This window comes from Chelmon rostratus, chromosome 10 (genome assembly GCF_017976325.1).
Source record: "Chelmon rostratus isolate fCheRos1 chromosome 10, fCheRos1.pri, whole genome shotgun sequence".
Lineage (NCBI taxonomy): Eukaryota > Metazoa > Chordata > Actinopteri > Chaetodontiformes > Chaetodontidae > Chelmon > Chelmon rostratus.
The window spans coordinates 904,803-923,620 of record NC_055667.1 but is presented as its reverse complement, the minus strand read 5'-3'; the positions used below and the strand labels follow the sequence as shown (position 1 = coordinate 923,620).

At 39.8% G+C, this 18,818-nt stretch overlaps 2 protein-coding genes across 3 annotated transcripts in view; both read right to left on the bottom strand.

The window, feature by feature from the left end:
- LOC121613056 (histone-lysine N-methyltransferase SUV39H1-like) overlaps nucleotides 1–9,217 on the bottom strand; it is a 37,376-nt gene extending 28,159 nt beyond the window's left edge. For both annotated transcript variants that reach the window (XM_041946314.1, XM_041946313.1), the window contains exons 1-5: nucleotides 9,189–9,217; nucleotides 8,033–8,178; nucleotides 3,854–4,513; nucleotides 1,108–1,254; nucleotides 542–671 (exon numbers count right to left, since the gene is read on the bottom strand). In XM_041946314.1, the coding sequence (XP_041802248.1) occupies nucleotides 542–671; nucleotides 1,108–1,254; nucleotides 3,854–4,513; nucleotides 8,033–8,178; nucleotides 9,189–9,207 (1,102 nt within the window). In that variant the 5' untranslated portion in view covers nucleotides 9,208–9,217. The remainder of the gene's footprint in view (nucleotides 1–541; nucleotides 672–1,107; nucleotides 1,255–3,853; nucleotides 4,514–8,032; nucleotides 8,179–9,188) is intronic.
- A 1,359-nt stretch (nucleotides 9,218–10,576) lies between these two features.
- Nucleotides 10,577–18,701, bottom strand: si:dkey-16n15.6 (organic solute transporter subunit alpha). Its single transcript, XM_041945584.1, has 8 exons — nucleotides 18,206–18,701; nucleotides 18,014–18,113; nucleotides 16,944–17,095; nucleotides 16,773–16,846; nucleotides 16,502–16,657; nucleotides 15,042–15,153; nucleotides 13,136–13,388; nucleotides 10,577–11,881 (listed from the first exon to the last, which is right to left on the bottom strand). The coding sequence occupies exons 2-8, from the start codon at nucleotides 18,078–18,080 to the stop codon at nucleotides 11,454–11,456; spliced, it is 1,242 nt and encodes a 413-aa protein (XP_041801518.1). The 5' UTR covers nucleotides 18,081–18,113; nucleotides 18,206–18,701; the 3' UTR covers nucleotides 10,577–11,453.
- Nucleotides 18,702–18,818: the final 117 nt, after the last annotated feature.

Genomic DNA, 18,818 nt, shown 5'->3' with positions numbered 1-18,818 from the left:
GAACAGCGATGTAAAAGACTTATTGTCAGTTATGGCAAATGTTTGATTGCAGTTGTTGTCGCCAAGGGTGGTGCAACCAGTTATTAGCTTCAGGGGGCAATTACTTTTTTGCATAGGGCCAGTTAGGTTTGTTTGTTTTTAGGTTGTAAATGTTGCAGATCATCAAACAAATTTTAATATTAGACGAAGATAACCGAAGCAAATACAAAATACAGTTTTTAAACGATGACTTCATTTATTAAGGGAAAAAAAACTATCCAAACCTAACTGGCCCGATGTGAAAAAGTAATTGCCCCCCCTTATTAAATCATTAATTAACTGTGATTAACCATATTTTTGGAAAGCTGAGTTCAATTTCACTAGCCACACTCATGCCTGATTACTGACAGACCTGTTGAATCAAGAAATCCCCTTAAAACAACCTCACCAGCCAGCACTTTCTGAGGCTGAGGATTGCATATGACTAGATTCTAAACTTGATCCCTCTGACTCTCCCAGATAGCTTGTTTACGTTCAAATCTGCTGAATCAACAGCACTTACTTTGCATCTTGTAGTCAAAGGTGAGTTCCTCTCCTGCTCGAATAGCCCGTGTTGAAAATAAAGCAATTCTTGGGAGCCTCTCATCAATGTTGTCGATGAACACATTAAATACCTGCAGGTTGGGGTCGCACTGAAGAAGAACACAACATGTGTCAGGAGCTTTTTGTCCACACTCCAAATATGGATTAAAATACCAAACAAAAGCAACAGCATACTTCCAATATGTATATGCTGAGGAAGGTTCCTTTTCAAGACACAAATACATGTAAAACACTTTCTCCAGCCTGATTTCTACAGATATAAATAATGAAACACGGAAAAAGGATAATGGTAAATTCTGGTGCTGATTTGACTTCTATTTAGTGTTCATTCACAATTTATGTTACTAATTACTGACTGTGTCTCATAGAAAAAAAATATGTAACATTATGCCAGGCAATAATACAGCAGAAAAAAAGCCCTGTTTGAAAACTTTGAGATGCACGTCACTACATAGACCCAAATTCAAAGTGACCTTTCACCAGGCTGCCTGTACTATATTCTGTACACAGTTTGAAGACACTCACACTATGGTTGACAAAGTGGGAGATGTTGCCTTGGTGAGCTGCATCCACTGTGTACACGTCCTCCACATAGTCCAGATCAAATAGATACGTAGAGCCTTGGCGGTCATACACATGACCCCTCCTCTCTGCTTCATCTGTTGTGATGATCTGGAGGATAAGACAGGACTTTACTAGGATAAACTTCTCAGTGTGTTTGACTGTTTTTGGATACAAGACAAAATAAAGATTAATTCAAAAAACTCAATCGGCAACTTCAGACATCTACTAGAAGTATCAATACTAGTACACACAAGCTCAGCCACAAACAACTGATGTTGAGTACCACTGATCAAAAGTGGCATCAGCGCTGCCTACAATTGGACGAGTGTCTGGAAAAATGTCCCTGTGCAATTAAAGAACCGTTTCCACGTTTCCTTGACAGTATCAGAGAGATATCATTTCTGTGCATGGCAGTGTCGCACTGAATATATCAAAAGGGTATTTTGACAGTTTTCCCCTTCATTTATAAACATGGGTGAAAAATAGTAGAAATGCCTTTCAATATAGTGCCTTGAGTACAACCATTCTTCATTAATTAATGTCTTGGGCAGGCATAACCTGCTGGCTCCCATTGTGTCCTGACTCTGTGCTTCTTGAAATGACTAGCAATGACGATAATGCATTGTTCATGTTTGTTTTATCATAATAATTTGTCATCCAACAAAACTGACATTGTTACATCACGGTAGGGATGTCCCATCAAGTATATGGCCCTGATCCTGATCCAGTTTCTTTAATATGAGGTGCCTCTGATACTGAGTCAAATCCAAGACTTTACCTGAATGTTGATTAAATACTTAAAAATCTGACACACTGAAATAACAGCTGCAGCCTTCTGAGTTTTGCACACAGTTCTACAAGCAAACTGATTCGGATTCAAAGCTATTTTGTAATTGAGTTTGAATTTTTGATGATATTCAGCAAAGTTTAACTGGAAGAAAATGATGCCTGAAATTGACATCAAGCAATCAGCTAGAGAGAATACATATCACTCTGTTGAAGCTGCTGGAAGTTCAGAAACACTCCCGTTGTACAGTACTGTTACAAAGTGCTGCTTCCTTCACTGATTGCTCTTTCATTAACAATCTTTGGCTGGATACAAACGCAAACAGTTGCAGGGAGCACAAAGGTCTGACAATAGCCAAGTTTAGTTTTGGTCTGTCATCAGGTAACGTTGATTAGCAATTACCTATATGACCTACTGCTGGAAACGTTTGCATTTTCAGTCTCATATGCAGAGAAATGCTGCACTGTAGACCTTAGCTATCATTAAGGAGAGTGGTGTGTCATTAGAGTTGAGAAACAAAAGGACTGGATTTTGATCATCTTTATTTTAGCCAATACCAATTCTTTAAAATATGCCCAGATCTGTCTCCAACCAATCTTAGGATTGGCTTGGGACACCTCTAGTACATGAGTTGTTTGGGTGGGTTTGAGTGGGTGACACCAACTCATCTGCGCTGAGGTGTTAAGCTTGCTGGCAGCAAAATTATTGCTTGAAATTGAAACATTGAAAGAAAGTCAAATAAAAAAGAAATACATCGTTTTTTAGTTTCAAGTTATTCAAGTTTTACTCATGTATTCCTGTGTAAATTGCTCATTTGTCTTGTTGAATGCTAAATATGAGTATAAAAAACATTTGAGTGTTTTCATATGAGAATGCTTCTCTTTTCCTGTAAATATTACTGAAGACTCATATGAAACTCTAATTCACATGGCATTAGAGAGAACAACAATGTGTTCATGCAACATAATGTCCAATATATCATTATTAGATTTTTGAACTCCTCTGTGTCAACATCAGCCTTCGAGAGTATCTGTCAAGCTTTGGCGAAAAAAAAAAACATGCCAACATAGACATTTTTGCAAAATTTTCTTTTGATTTACCCATAGAAGAATTTTCAATTCAATTTCCACCAGTATCCAAAAACCAATTCATTCTATGACCTCTCTGATGAAGATATAGTTTTCTTTTCATAGTAAAACCTTAGCACATGCCTAGTTATTAGGGACATCCTATCACATCTATCAGCAACCAATCCATATCAAATGATATCAATATTGAGTACTGTACTGATACAGAAAAAATGTTCACTTTTTTAATACTTTGGACAGGATTTTGTCAGCCTCCTCACTCAGGCATGAATAAAATACTCAAGTTCAAATACAGTTTTCAAACCAACATCAACACGTCAGTGATGTGGTTCAACTGTTTACATGTTGCCTAAGTGTAGACAAGGTGATCAGTTTTTAAAAACCCAGCACTGCTCTACCACATCCATTCTGTAAACTCATTAACTGCGATTGCTGGCTGCAATGTGTTTGGTATGCACTGCACTTCCCTCACCGATGATAATGAAGCATGATGGGGAATGCTTTGACATACCAGCAGCAACCAAAAAAGGGCTACAGTATACAGCCAATAGCAATCCATCCATAAACGACTGGGTTGACTGGGTTTGGACATTTGTACTAGTCATAAAATGAAACTGCAATCCAGCCATGCGATTTTCACATGATATACTGTATTTGTGAACAAACTACCAATTTCAGCTGTCAGCTATTGTGGCGAATATCATTTGTGGTTTTGTGACAGTTCATGTGTACTTCAGAACTGTTTGGTCTGTTTTAGTACCTTAGATGGCCAAAAATTTAAACATGAAAGAACAGAGTGGTTTTGCTGATGCTGAAAAAAAAAGGCTCTTACTTCTCCCACGTACTCCATGACGAATGTGTTCTTCTTGATACGCTGCAGTGTGCGGACGCCCCATCCCCGGCCATTCTCTGTCTTAAAGATGCACAGGTCGAACTGGATGCCCTTCTGCACCACTCTGTTAGGACAATCGGGACCACAGCTGCATTGGGAGTTACACTCATATATGGGCTTCCCTGGCCGGATCCGGACCTGCCCCCTGTCATTGTAAGCCATGCGATGCAGGGAGGCCCCGGGGCAGCAGCCATTCACCGGCTCCTCTAAACAGTTCTTACACTCACAACCCACAGCCATTTCATCCAACACAATGCCCTGTCCTACTTGGTAGTTGTTGATGTAGGTGAAGTTTTTGGGTGGGCCCTCGAAGTCAACTTCATTCATAACAAAAATGCGACCTGGGTGATTGCGAGTCTGGTTCAAATGGGCTTCCCAGCGCTGCAGACTCTGACGGAGTTTGGCTTTCTGGATGAGGAACGAGGCAACTTCCTTATCCAGCTTTTTAGGGGCGCATCGTCTCTTGTGGCGCCTCAGCTCCTGATCCAGATCCAGGTGGAACTGCTTCATCAGTTTGGGGCATTTGAGGTTCCTCTTTGGTTCCCACGTGTTATCCGACTCTGGGAAGCCCCTCCACTTTACTAAATAGAACTCCTCCTCCTAAAACACGCAACAACTTTAATTAGGAACAAACACTGGATTCCAAACCAGCACTCAAGGCTTACTGTCACTTCAGTAGGACTGTTAAAATTGGCCAAAAATGAGATTTGATTAATTGTTAAAAAAACAAAAAAAAAACAAAAAAAACAAAACATAGATGTTCAAATGGTGTGGGGAAAAAAGCAGCACAGCAGTAGTGCCAGCTCTGAATGCACTGCATGACTGACAGGAGTCACAAAGCCAGAGTTTGCACACATTACAAAATAAAATAATAAAATTATGTCCTATACCACGTTGATGAATTATTTGCAAGTTTCATCTTGACCTACACTACATTTTCAATCAATGAACAGTTTCCAGTAGGTGCCAAATACTGCCATTATGACTGGAGAGATTTTAATATGTCGGACTTCAGCAGAAGTCCGACATATTAAAACAAATAAACAGTATTTACTGGACAACAGAAACTGGTTTTGTGACTCCTTTTTTGCAATTGAATATTTATTTTCACCACTGAAAGAATGGATTTGTTTTTACAATTTAAATATATACTTGAATTCAGATTATTCATTGACAGGCCTAACAGGTATGTATATCTTTCAAAAGACATGTTTATGGTAAAATAATGTACAAGCAGTATGTCTCTCATATTGGTTTTCGTACTTATGGACAATTCACAAAAATAGAAATTCCAATAGGTTGAACTTGGGTAGGTTTTTTTTTTTTTTTTTTTTTTTTTAGAAAAAATAATCCAAAGTAATCTTTTGCCAGTTTTGACAGCCCTAATACCTACACATAATAAAATAAACAAATAAAATTCTCCTGCAACCTATACTGTTGAATTATTTCACTGCAGATTCAGACCGAAGTAAAACTAATGCTATAGGAGTGTTTGACTCTGTGGATGTGCAACCATACTCTGTCATAGAGAAGACACAATTTACAAAATATGGTGGAAGCACAGCCCAGTTACAGTGTGCCTTCACATGTGCATCTCAGTCAGTCCATTGTGCTGCCCTGTATAAATGAGAACAAGTTACAATTGTTAAGGAATTATCAACCGGTCGAAGTCTTACAATGGAATAATACTGACTTTTTTGATATATATTTTATTGGCAATATGTCAGTATTTGAGTTCTATAACTGTTACAGTGAGACGCTGTTTTTCTTCACAAAAAAAAGGGGTTATGGTTATTTTCTACATTTTTGGTATGCTTGCTTATTTTTCCTGCTGAACAGAAAACATACCAAACCATAAATTTTGTGTACCTTTACACCCCTAATATCTATCTATCTATATATAGATGTCTCCTCTATATATATATACAGTACCAGTCAAAAGTTTGGAAACACCTTCATATTCGATCAGCTTCATGAGGCAGTCACGTGGAATGGTTTTCTATTAACAGCTGGGCAGGAATTTCTTGCCTTCATCAAAGCAATCCAAAGTAAAATGATTAGCGCACACATACAGCCCAAGAGTTTTCCGGACATTTGTGGGGTTAGACTGAATAGGTTTGAACTGTGATTCATTTGTCCATAGTATTTTCAGATGATATTCTGTGATCCAGTTCCAATGGTATTAACTCTAGACCAGGGCTTCTGTCCAGACCTCAGTCCACATCCGAATCGAACGGCAAATCAGTCCAGCCCCAGCCCATAAAGCAGTGATTGTTAACTGGCGGCCCGCAGACCTTATCCATCCCATGGATTATCAGTTACTTCACACAATGCAAACTAACATTACCCACCCGTGGAACAGGCCCAGTCTGCCCTGAGAGAGATTGTCAATTAGCTTGCCAACCCCCAGAAATGAACCAAAAAGTCTAGAATTCATAGTTCACCTGCTCTAGCTTCATCCTCTCTACTCCATGGACCCACCATCAAAGCACTCGGGCTCCAGGCTGGCCATTCCTCACAGCTGACAGGAAGTAACTCAGAGTTGTCAGAGAACGGCTATGCTTGTCGGTTAGATGCATGAGGCGTTGCTTGGTTGCTTATTTTTGTTGAGCAAGTGTTGTACTGAGTCTCAAACTGAATATTTTTGTTTGGTTCCTGGGATTCTAAAGAGGAGTTTTTTGTTGAGATGAGAACTAATTCATTGGTAGTTGAACTGTGGGACTTCCTCCTTGGTGGAGGTCTGAGAGCATTATTTAGTAAAGCATCTAGTTATTATTATGGATTTTCCATGTTTTTTTCACACTGATGTAGGCTCATTAAAATATCAGTTTTGTAAGAAAGTGAAAATATTAAACAGCAATAGCTAATTAAGGCCTAATTATTTATTTTAATTTGAAAGTATGGCTCCCAGAGTGCTTCAACAGGAGAATTCTTGCCTTTGCACAAACGTAGTTGAGGAACCCTTCCACGTCTTGTGTTATGAATACGCTGCAATACATTATTATTATTGCATACTCTATCTTAAAATACATGTTCTATTGGTCAATAAATTGTTAATGATGTTGAACATACAGTGTAGCTGGAGATAATTCACAGTGATCTTGTCCCCAGATTAATGTGGTTTTAATGGCTTACTTCCCTTATTGTTGTCATGGCACTGTTAACTGCTGGAGAAAGTACTGTGCGTTGTTGCTGCAGACATTAACACATTAATGTAACACTGGAAAATTTGCTATCAGCTCCTAAATCACAGATACACAAGAAGTCTTTTTTTCTCTCTCTTTCTTTCTTTCTTTCTTTCTTTCTTCAATTTTTAAAACTAGTGTAAATGTAGCTATAAGAATGAGTCATGAATAAATATGGATTAACTGTCTGAACCAGTTTTGTGCTGGCTCAGAGATGTGGTGTTATTTAATTGATAAAGTTTTATTCAGTTATTTTCCCCAATTGTTCCAAACCTTTGATCTTGAATACAAATCAGATACAGACCTTTAATAAGTCTGAGAACTCATGCCCTAAACTACCTTTCTCTTTATACTTTGAAGTTTTAAGAATAGCTTTGCTTAACCAACACGCCAGTTAATTGCAGCTTGTTATGGCATTGGCATTATTGTGCACTTGACAGGAACCTGTTCTTATTCAAATCTATAGAGATTCTGATGCTGTTCCCAATATATTTTACTAATGACTGGTAATTTCTTATATTCTTATTTAACTGTTGCTAAGAAGTCTTTTTTTGTCTCTCTCTGCCCAGTCTGGTTCAGTCATTGTTAAGTGTTTAGTTCTCCATGTACAAAACATTTTTTGCTGACCCTTCATACCAAATAACAAGGTTTTGTGTCTTGTGTCCAAACTTTTGACAGGTTGTGTGTGTGTGCATGTCTATCTTTAGACTCATGTATTGTAGGGACAAGTGCATACAAGTGTTATTTATATATATAAATTCCCTTACAGAAGCAATAGCAGTGACCTGCACCTTCAGACAGTGTCCAGAACATAACTAAGTCAATGTACAGTGTATAGGCTACATAAAGCATGTCTGAACACTTGCAATGTACCATAGATGAGAAGAACTGTTATAACAGTAAGCAGTCATGTGTTATAATACTGACACCTTACCTTAGTTTTCTTGTAGTCACAGAGGAATTCTACCTCATAGTCATTGATGTTGGCTCTGTTCACCCCAAGCTGTTTACAGTGAAGCCTCTCTCCACGACACAGGGCTTCCAGCTCATCCCAGGACACCTTACAAGGCACGCTGCAATCTGACACAGTAACTCCCTTTAACGAAGTTAACTTAGCACCGAGGCCACACCAAACTCCATTTAAATTAATTGTCATTTAAAATGACACTGCACATCCTGAAGATGCAAAGCGACATAACACGACTTTGAAACATCGTAACATGGTCTGGATGCATGGCTTAATACAGAATGGATATAATGCACCGAAGAGCATTTTATCTCAATAAAATTTAATTTTCGACATGATAACTCCGCCCTCTACCGCCAAACACTGCATCGGAAGGTGATAAGAAAATGTTACTGAAACAATCGACAGCACGTCAAAAGCAGAACGCTGACTTAACTAAATGCTGTTTAGTTGCGTCGGTCGACTAGAAAACGTTTGGCTCTCTTACGGTCAATATAAACATTACTTTTTAATGTGTGAGCTTCTTGATAAACAGAAGCAATTTTTGCATTGTTTTTAAAGAAATGTGGCACTGACAAGATGCCCCCACAAGAGGAATTGGAGGTTAGCACCAGTTTTTACAATTTCAATCGTCGTGTAAGACTACATAGCCCTCAAGAAAGCCTCAGACAACCAAGAAACACGTATAATCCATTTAAACATTTATATGGCGCTGCATGGCGCGTGCAGCTTGACGAGTAACTGCTATCGTTACTTTTTTGCCCGCTAAACCTTGCAACCTGTCCCTACAATGCATTGGGCTAGATTTACACATTCATTAGTTAATGCTTCCTAAAATGCACTTAAGCTTAACCAAAGTTACTTTGAATTCACAAGCGGAGAATTTCCAAACAAAACAGGCTGCCTTTAACAACCCAAGTGCTTCAGACAAATACCTTAAGTTCGTTTCCGCGAGTCACCACGGTATACAGTCCCATCGCACTTCTTACTATCATGTGAACTTAAGAACAGAAAAGCGTGCATATTTGAGGTCTCTAAAGAGTTTACATGTTATACTGACCGGAATAGCGATAGTTAATAGACGTATGATGAAATATAAAGTCATGTAGTCATCACGAATTACCTTTCAAATTTTCCGCCATGTTTTCCGCACAGCCGCCAAAATAGAAGAAACTATACTGGTGGGGAGGGTCCTACTGCAGAGTAGACGGTAACGGCTGCTAATTGGATGAGCGTCATGTGTCAGTCCTCTCATTGGCTCAGATGGAGTCTGGAGGGTCGGTCAGAAGACTTTCTTTCTTTCCCGAGGATGGTGACGTCCTGTCCCTCCCTACTCTGACTCTGATTGGCTAGTACTCGATGCTTTCGGTGGTTGGGTTGGTCGTGTTTAGGAATCGCAAAATAAGCCATTCAGATACGGAGTAGCGTGGGTCATTCCATCTCCATCATAAGAAAGAAAAAAACATGGCGTTATGGCAAGTATAGTACAGTGAGCTGTGAGTTACAGCAACACATCATTAGTGCTGATGATACAGAAACAGGTTTTGTTAGTAACATTACATATAAAAAAACAAGATATGTATTCACTTTGATAATCACGATTTTGTCTTTATATAAACGTCTAAAATCCATTGATAATAATATTAACAGATAAACACTGCAACCAGAAAAGTAGAAAGTATTTAATATTTGCATTTTTTGTTAGGGTTACTTTGTATGGAGGTGCAAAAATATTATGTACTACAATGCAATACAACACCACTATAAATTTCAGACTGAAACATCACTACAGAGATGAATTACTGAAACAAAGCCAACAAAAATTAAGGTTTCAGGCAATGTGTAAAAAACAATGTGTCGACATTGGCATTTCAGTTTATTTCTGAAAAGTTCTTTGTCCACACTGAAATGCTAAGATAAATAACATTTTTCAGTTCATCTACTCTGGAAACCATGTTTGAAAAGTTGCTATGTGGATGTGAAAAATGGTTTGGCTGAAGGGACAAAACAAACAGGAAATAGATGGGTGTTCAGATTTAGCCCACACAGTGAACGTAATATCAGGACAAGCTGATGTAGGCTGGTGTTTGAAGTTTGAACTTTACTGTCTATCACATAACGACAGAAAATTGTCCAAGGGGGCGCCATGATAAATTAACTGTTAGGGTTAGGGTATTGGAAGGTGAAATAAAAAAAATAGGGTATCCTATGTACAATGAAACAGTGCTTTGCTTAGCAATAATATAATTGTGGCAAAGAGTATATAATGTGATCGTCATCACATTTATGCAAATGCATTCGACTTCCCAACTTCCTTCCCCCACCCACATGTGCAGGTGTTAGAGTCTTGTTATAATGTTTTAAATGTTGCTTTGTGCTGAGGTTTTTTCCCCAATTCCATACTGTGCCCCCAATGGTGCACAGTCTGAGATTAGCCTTTTTTCTCCTCTCCCTCCCCCTCCTGTTTTCATTTGTTTTTCATCTAAGTAAGCGAAGCGCCGCCCTGCTGGCTGCATCATGGTCCTCCTGTCCCTGTCTTCCAATGTCAATTATTTGTACTGTCTTTTATTCCTTTGTGTCCTCTGGGACGGGTTGTAACCGAATACAATTTCGTTGCACTTGTGGAATGACAATAAACGTTTCCTGATTCCTGACATTGTGACTGGTGAATGCATGGACATGGGAAACAATCGTGAAACCAAAACAATATGAAATGCAAATTTCTTTTCTTAAAGGAGAGCACAGGACATGTGATTTACACAGCAGATACTGTATGCTATAGCACAAAAAACAGAGATGCAATTTGATTTTGGTTTCACTATAAATAATGTGGGGCCAGTGTACAAGCTGTTATATTTGGGATTTTTTGTTTGGCTGACACTTTTGTTCAGAGCTATGTATAAATGAGGTACAATCAAAGCCACAGTAGATCAAGGAGAAGCAATGTTGGTGCATGCAGCGATGCAATGAACACAGGATTTCAAGGTGCAACAGTTTCTAGCCCTTTGAAATCCTTAGGTTATATGTTCTCATACATTATTCATCAAGTCTTTGATTTTCCACAAATTATCACAATTAATGTGTGTGGAGTAAACAACTGCAAAACAAAAACTATCAAGAATGTGCAACAAAAGACACATCTAGGGTGAATATTTCCTCATCCTGCAGCAGCTCGGTGCAGTTGGGTGCGTTCAAACCATAAAACTGTGAGCTAAAAATGAGGGAGATGGAAATTGAAGACCCTCGCAAAATTTCCTATATGTCAGGTAAGAATGTGTGATGGTTTAAGCCCTATTTATCATGGTACAGGGTGTGCAGTTCTCCAGACAAGTCCTCAGGCTTCAGTCCTTCTGTATTCAGTATTTTGTTAAAGGTCTTCGATACCTGGTCAAACCACAGTGACATCCTTAGAGTCCTGATAGTTAATATCAGCCCTGACAGTAATGCGGGTCAGATCTACACCAGGTTCCTCTGCAGAACTGGGCTTCATTGGCTCTGACCTGCGTGACTGCTGACTTCTGGCCTGGGGGAAAGGGAAACCGTCCAGAGGTGCATGCTCTATTCTGCACAGGCTGTCCTCGCTGTTACTGTTGTAACTGGGATTGGAAGTGCTGACGAGGCAGCGGCTGGGCCGAGCCTGCTCTGACAGCAGGCCAGACATCTGAACATCGTCTGTTTGAACAGCTTTCTCCATCTGCCAGACACCGACAGGCCCCTCCACATCCTCCACCACACTCAGCTCCACCTTACGGAAAGTGTGGCGGGCATACAGGCCAATGCAGAACATCTCCACAATCACACAGTAGTGATAGATCACTGATGGTGGACAGAAAACACAAGACACAGGTTTGTAGGGCATCACCAGCTCATGTATATGATTACATGTTAAAAAAAACCTTTTTCAAATCCTGGCATTGCACTGGACACAAGGTTCAGTTAATAACAGAGGAAACAGCCATATGTATCATTGCCTTCTTTTCAACTTGTCAGTTTTCATTCATAAAAAGCATTTCAATAGATTTTTGTTATTTTTTTGTTCTATTTTATAGGCAACTAAAAGAACAAGTCATCATTTAAAAATTACAATTTAAGTACGTAAGCATTTTAATGAACTCACAATTTCCTTTTTTGTACCACTCCATAAACCTGCAGCTTCTACTTCAGTCAGTGATTTCCTACATTTCCAAGAGTGCCTTCCCAGAGTAAAGATCTTATTATATTCTGAAGCTTTTCATGAAGGTCTCTGTGACATACATTTTGTCATCTACCTGTAAAGGTTCATGGGATGTATGGATGAATAATCTGCTATTTGAAAAAAAAAAAAACCACATCTATTATTGTGTTCATGTTGTCATACCCCAGTCCAGAGGAAGCAATATTTCATTTAAACAGAATTTTTTGTGTAGTTTAAAAAGAAGAACATTAACTGGGCAGCCCTCTGAACTCTGGACTTAATGGGACGACATCCATCATCTGCCTGAATGCAAGTGTAGGGAAGCCCCAATATTTTCATTGAGCCAGTTGGACGGCTTTTCTGCCATTCCTCAGGTACACCTCTGCTCTTTCATTCAACATCAATATAACAATGGCTAAGGAGTTTTGGATTGTTAAAACATTTCCTGCTTTGAAAACGTGCTATAAGTGTGTGCCAAAATAATCTCAATTTAAGGTCCACCTGATAGCGATTTCAAGGCTGTCAGCCACATCTCATCCCAAGTGTCTTTCATTGCATCCATGTTTCCCTCGCTCCCAGGATGCACGAGGAGATGCAAGGATGAAATAATAATAATAATAGTAATAATAATAATAATAATAATAATAATAATAATAATTATTATTATTATTATTATTATTATTATTATTATTATTATTATTATTATTATTATTATTGTTATTATTATTATTACAGCCTTCCTGTGTTTCAGGCAGGTTTTTGTTTTGTAAAAACAAAAGGGGTGCTTTGGAAACCCAGCTACACTAGACCCGCTAGTTGTTCTCCTTAACTACCGAGGTTATGGTAAACATGATTCGAGATTGAGCTTGGAAGAGGCCAGATGCGCTGTGACTTACACTGGGACCTGGTCAGGACAGAGAAGGGTGGTGTGCAGGGGATGACCTCCAGAGCACCCATGGTCTCTAAGATGCCACTCTGCAGGCCACACAGCACCAGCACCGCAATGATGCAGATGAACTTGGCTCTCAGTCCATATCCATGTAAAGCACTCTTAGTGGCTTTGTAAAACAGGAGGTGACCGTAGAAAGACACGAAGGTTGACACACATATGATAGCGTTCACATACAGGTTGGGGTTGACTGAGTCCACCTGGAGAACAAGAAGGTGGTTGTCACTGATTTTATTCTTCAACTTATCCATTGCTGTTGGTGTAGGACCTGCCCAAGAGTGTACAGTCAGTCCACTCAGAGTTTTAACAATTAACCAAGTTTTGTTTGGTTAAATGGAGCGAACATTGCAGCTTCAGTAGGCTGCAAGCAGGGCTAGAATCTTTTCAGGTCTAAGTATTCTTCAAATGAACTACTTCCTTTATCTGACCACGTCTGCAGTCAAAATGTTTCTAGCTGTTCTGAATGTCCACGCTGGGAGCTGAGGTGAAAAGACTGTCACCACCCTGTCCTCCTGCAGCATGTCACTGCGTCTCGTACAAATACAGACACCAGTCTCTCCCTGAACACACACTCTGAAAAGTGATGGAAGCAGATGTGTGAAGAATCAAGAACTCGAGTTGAAATTAAAATCCTGCCTGCTTTCACACACACCTGGTCAATCACATCAAATCGTCTATTTTGAAAAGTTTAAAAGTAAATTGTACATTTTGGAAAGGGGGTTTAAGATGATCACTGGAAGCATTCTGAGGCCTTTTGTCTTGTTTACAGAAAGTTGTATTTGTTTGGATCTGAACAATTCCAGAGACTTCTAATCTAGTCAATAAAGAGTCTGAATGAGAAGCTGGTTGTTGTGGGTTAGAAATATGTAACACAGCTCCACATGGCTTTAAACAACTTACTTTCACACTTTCAATGTAAACATTTGGTAAATCATTTTTTTGACACTGTTTTAAAATATAGACTCAGTCAACGCCTTCATGTGGTATGATCACTGAAAAAAATGTGCAATCCGTTAAAGAGCATGAAAAGAGCAAAAATCATGGCTTCTCACCTGCTCACAGTAGGGAACAGCAAGTCAATCCAGATCCAGGCCATATTGTGGGGCCTGTGGGTCACATCTGGCCCAACAAAGCTTCCCATCCAGCCAGCAGAATATTAATCAGCTGATTAATAATCAACATGAGCTTATTTTTGTTGGCCAACTGTTGTATTGACTTTGCTTTTTGTTTGCTTCCTGGAGTTTTTTTTGTGTGCGTGCGTGACAGAGGTCCGAGAGCATTTTCGAGTTGAGTATTTAGTTATCGTTGTTGAGTCTGTTCATAGTGCTATCACCTCATAAATAACATGAATTTTGTGTAGTGAAAATATTAATCAATAAATAAACAATATGTTATGAAGTGTCAATTTCTATTTCTATTGTTAGTGATGCTGAATATTCAGTGCAGCTGGAGGTCAGTCACAGCGATCCTGATGAATGTGGTTTTAATCTGGCTGATTTCCCTGCGGTTGACATTGTCACAACGATGTTTACGGCTAGCGAGAGTGCTGCGTGTTGATGCTGCTGAGTTCACACAATAACGCTACACCAGAGAATCTGCTGAATGTGTCTCTTTTAACTAGTACAGAATGTTTCTAGTTTAACTGTAGTTGTCCGAATATGTCTGAGTCAGAAATAAATATGGACTGACTATCTGAGCCTTGTCTGCCTCAGCTTTGTGCTGACTCAATTACAAGACGTGTGACTTTAATTGACTGATTAAATATTATTTTGTTATTTCTAATCGTTCAGGACCTCTGACCTTGAGTGAAAATCCGATGTGGACCTTTAAGTTATATGTTTGAGAAGACTTACATTACCATAGTCGTACTGTTCATCTGTCCAGAGGACCAGAGTTACAAAGAACAAGATGCTGCGGACAACAGAGAGTTGTAGCACAGCAGCCATCATCCAGCCACGGCTGTTGCTGCACACAGGAGAAGGAACAAGACTTTAACATGTCAGCGGCATGTCGAGTCACATCACCCACAAACTGCATTTTATACAACCATGCGACTAAGAGGACTTTATACTAATACAATCAGATTAAACTGTTGTACATATGTGCATGTATTTCATTGTGATATTGGCAATGTTTGTAAACTGCAGGTAAAGGTGCAGGTAATAGGTAACTATGGCACACGGTGATACTAACTACCACTACCACAGATAGGTGACCCAGCTGCCACCATCACAGTTCTTTAAATGGAGTACCTCTAGATTAGGCCTGGCCAACCCGCGGCTCCCCAGCTGCATGCGGCTCTTACGTTCATGTTGAATTTTGTGTTTGTGTTTTCTTACGGTACGTGCCTGGTGCAAAGTGTGTTGAAGCTGTTCAACATGCATATTCAGAAGGGAGATTTAATGCATTTTCCCACTCTGCTCTGAATAAGCAAACAGCCAGATATGCAACAATGGTTGAAACCTGCACGAAAGCTTTGTGACCCAGTTCCGTGATCTTCAACTGAAAACGCCAGAGATCACGTTGCTGGTCGACGCGTTTAATGCGGAGAGGGGATGTTTGTAAACCCGGCTGGTCACAGACAAGGCTGTGGCTGAGTTGGAGATGATCGATCTTTGTGAAGAGGACCAGCTGAAACCTGCTTTGAGAGAAGGGACCACTGAATTCTGGAAAAGTGTGCCAACGGACAAGTAGCCAAATGTCAAGATACGGTCAATGTTTGGGTCAACATACGTCTGTGAGTCTGTTTTTTCTACCCTGAAACACGTGAAATCAAAGCATTGATCTGATCTGACAGACAAACATGTGAAGGAATTGCTTTGAGTGGCAACAACTGACTATAAACCAGATTTGAAAAGGATTGTTGAGGGCAAGGAATGCCACATGCATGCAACATGCATGGTAAGAGAAAAATAAAGTGTTCTATTTTTGCTTGTAGACATGAACTGAACACTGAACTGAGAGACGGTGCACAGTGTTCATTGTTGAAAATGACTGGCCTGTGGTCTTAGTTCTGTGAGTGTCAATTTTTGTCATTATCACGTTGATATGTGACATTTACAGTAAATCTGGCAGAGCAGAGGTCTCTGTGTCTGTAAGAGAGCGAGAGAGTGAGGGGAAGGGATGGGGGCAGTCCATGTGTGCCCATGTGTATGATGTGGCTCTTTGCAGTAACAGGCTAAAAATTGTGGCTCTTAGACTCCGACTGGTTGGCCACCCCTGCTCTAGATGTTAGCTCCAAAAACACTCATGGCTTAACTGAAATCTATTTTAAAAATCCCACATTCAGTGCAGATTTGCGTCTGCTGTGTACCTGTTTAGGGCCACCATTGGGAGACAGCAGCAGCAGCAACAGGGGAAGGGATCTGGAGATACCTGCTGTCCAGACAAAGCAGCCAGCATACGAGCTTTCCCTCCAAAGAAGTCTGTGATCAGTCCCATGAATTTCAGCAATGTGATGGAGTGATACCTGCACAAACATACAAATAAAGACAGAAGCAGCAATGTGCAGGGCCAGTCTACAGTAGACGTGACTATGGTCTTTCACTAGAGTCCTAAATTTATGCCAAGACTTGTTAACTCACAGTGAAGCAATGAAATTACAGAGCGAGGACGAGCGTGGCACGTACAGTGCTATAAGGGAGGTCAAGGCAAAGACCTAGGATAAAACGGACATTCAAAGATTGAGACACAATTTCGTCCAGGCCAGCTATCAGAGGAGGAGCTTCGTGTGCAAATGAGGAGGTGGATGTTACCGGGTACATTCCTAATATCCACAGGTAGAGCTGTTTTCGTCTGGATGAGGAAACATGGCGCAGGAAGAAACCGACCTCCTCCAGAAATACCCCCAGTAAAATGACAGCCAGGCCGGCCGGGATGAGGAAGAGCCAGAGCTCATCTTCAATGACTGACAAAACACATCACAGTGACAGTCACACAGTGACATGCTGCTGTGACTGGGGATAAATAAAGTTTTATCTTGTCTTATCTCATTAGTCTCATCTGAAAACACACTGTCACACTGTGTGCTGGGCTGCATATCAAATATTTCAAGCTGCTATATCGAGACATTGAGAATGTCTAAAATAAGCATCCTTGTGTGGTAATATAAAAAAGACCATATTTTGTTAGTTTAAGGTTATAAAATATTACATCTGTGTTTTCCTGGTATTTGTCCTCCACAGTTGCATGTGTCCCAATACGAATATCCTCCCACTATAAATGACAAAGTCAAATTCTTTCTCCCATTTTTGCTTTACTGTATTTACTTTTGTTTGCAACTGTTTTTTACGGTCCACATTTATAGAATTAGAAATATTGAAGGGAAACTGAATAAGAGGATGTGCATCATGTATGTCATTGTTTGGCATGCTGGTTCTCAGCTGCAGAAATCTAAAAATCATTTGTTCCATCTATCTCATCATTTGGTAAAAACACTGAAAGACGTTCATACAAACAAGGAATTTATTTCTAGTTCAATTCAGTTTCAAGTCAACTTTATCTAAATAGCACCAAATCACAACAGAAGTTGTCTCAGGACACTTTCCATATAGAGCAGGTAATAACCAAACTCTATAAACTCTGGTGGTTTTTATTAAAGCCATAGACTTTAAGAAATACATATCAAATGCATAACATAGATAATGAAAACATTTAAGAGCAGAGGCATATTATTCAGCCATGATTACTTAGCCCTGGACAGTGTGGTAATGACCGAGTCCAATGACAGAGAAAAAAAACATGTTTGCATAAAAAACAAATATGTTAGAAGCAGAGCTTTATCGATCTTTATTAACACAACTATTAAGTAAAGACCTTCACTTACCCCTGAAGATTTGTGATGACAGAGGGATCTCAGGTCCAATCCAGCTACAGTTGGCTCCTCTTCCCATTCTATATGTAATGTTGCACTACACTCTGTCCGCCTATCGCACAGCAAACACAGACAGCAGCAACTTTATCACACTCACCCTGCTTTTCATCAATTGCTACCTGAATGACATAACACCAGACTAACCTTGTAACTTCCCTGGATCAGGAGATGAGAGGTTGTGGTGTTGGGAGGTTTCCACAGGCTTTTGTCCTGTCATTTCCGTGTTGATCTGAACAATCCCTGTCTGACTAGAGACATTAATGATTGACTAGGTACAGGTAAGAGGACAGGTGGGGGATCCAAGTCCATCCTGCACGAGGCTAGTTCACCTACTGTAAGAACAATTAATGAAAAAATACACCTTTATCGGTTAGTTAAAGCTCCACTAATGGATAGATGGGTGAACCCACTATCTCTTGCCAGAGCAGCAACCTTTCATCTGTCCACCATTCTGTCATCCATGCATCAATCCATCCAAACCTCTCTCTCTGTCCAGTCACCCCTCATTCCATGAATTACTCTATAATGGTGGTGTGAAAAGCATCTATGTGACTGTGACCTGACATCAGAATCCTGATATAAAGGAAGACCTAAGACCTTTGTATATTTACACACTGCCAGCTTCAATATGTTGCCAGGGCTGTCGGGTAGTGTATTTTATATAAAGGTCCATTTAGAGTTGGCTGTTGCAAGCTAGCTTTAAACTGGAAATGAAAAGATATGCAGACCTAGCCCATGCTCCCGTAAGCACTTGATT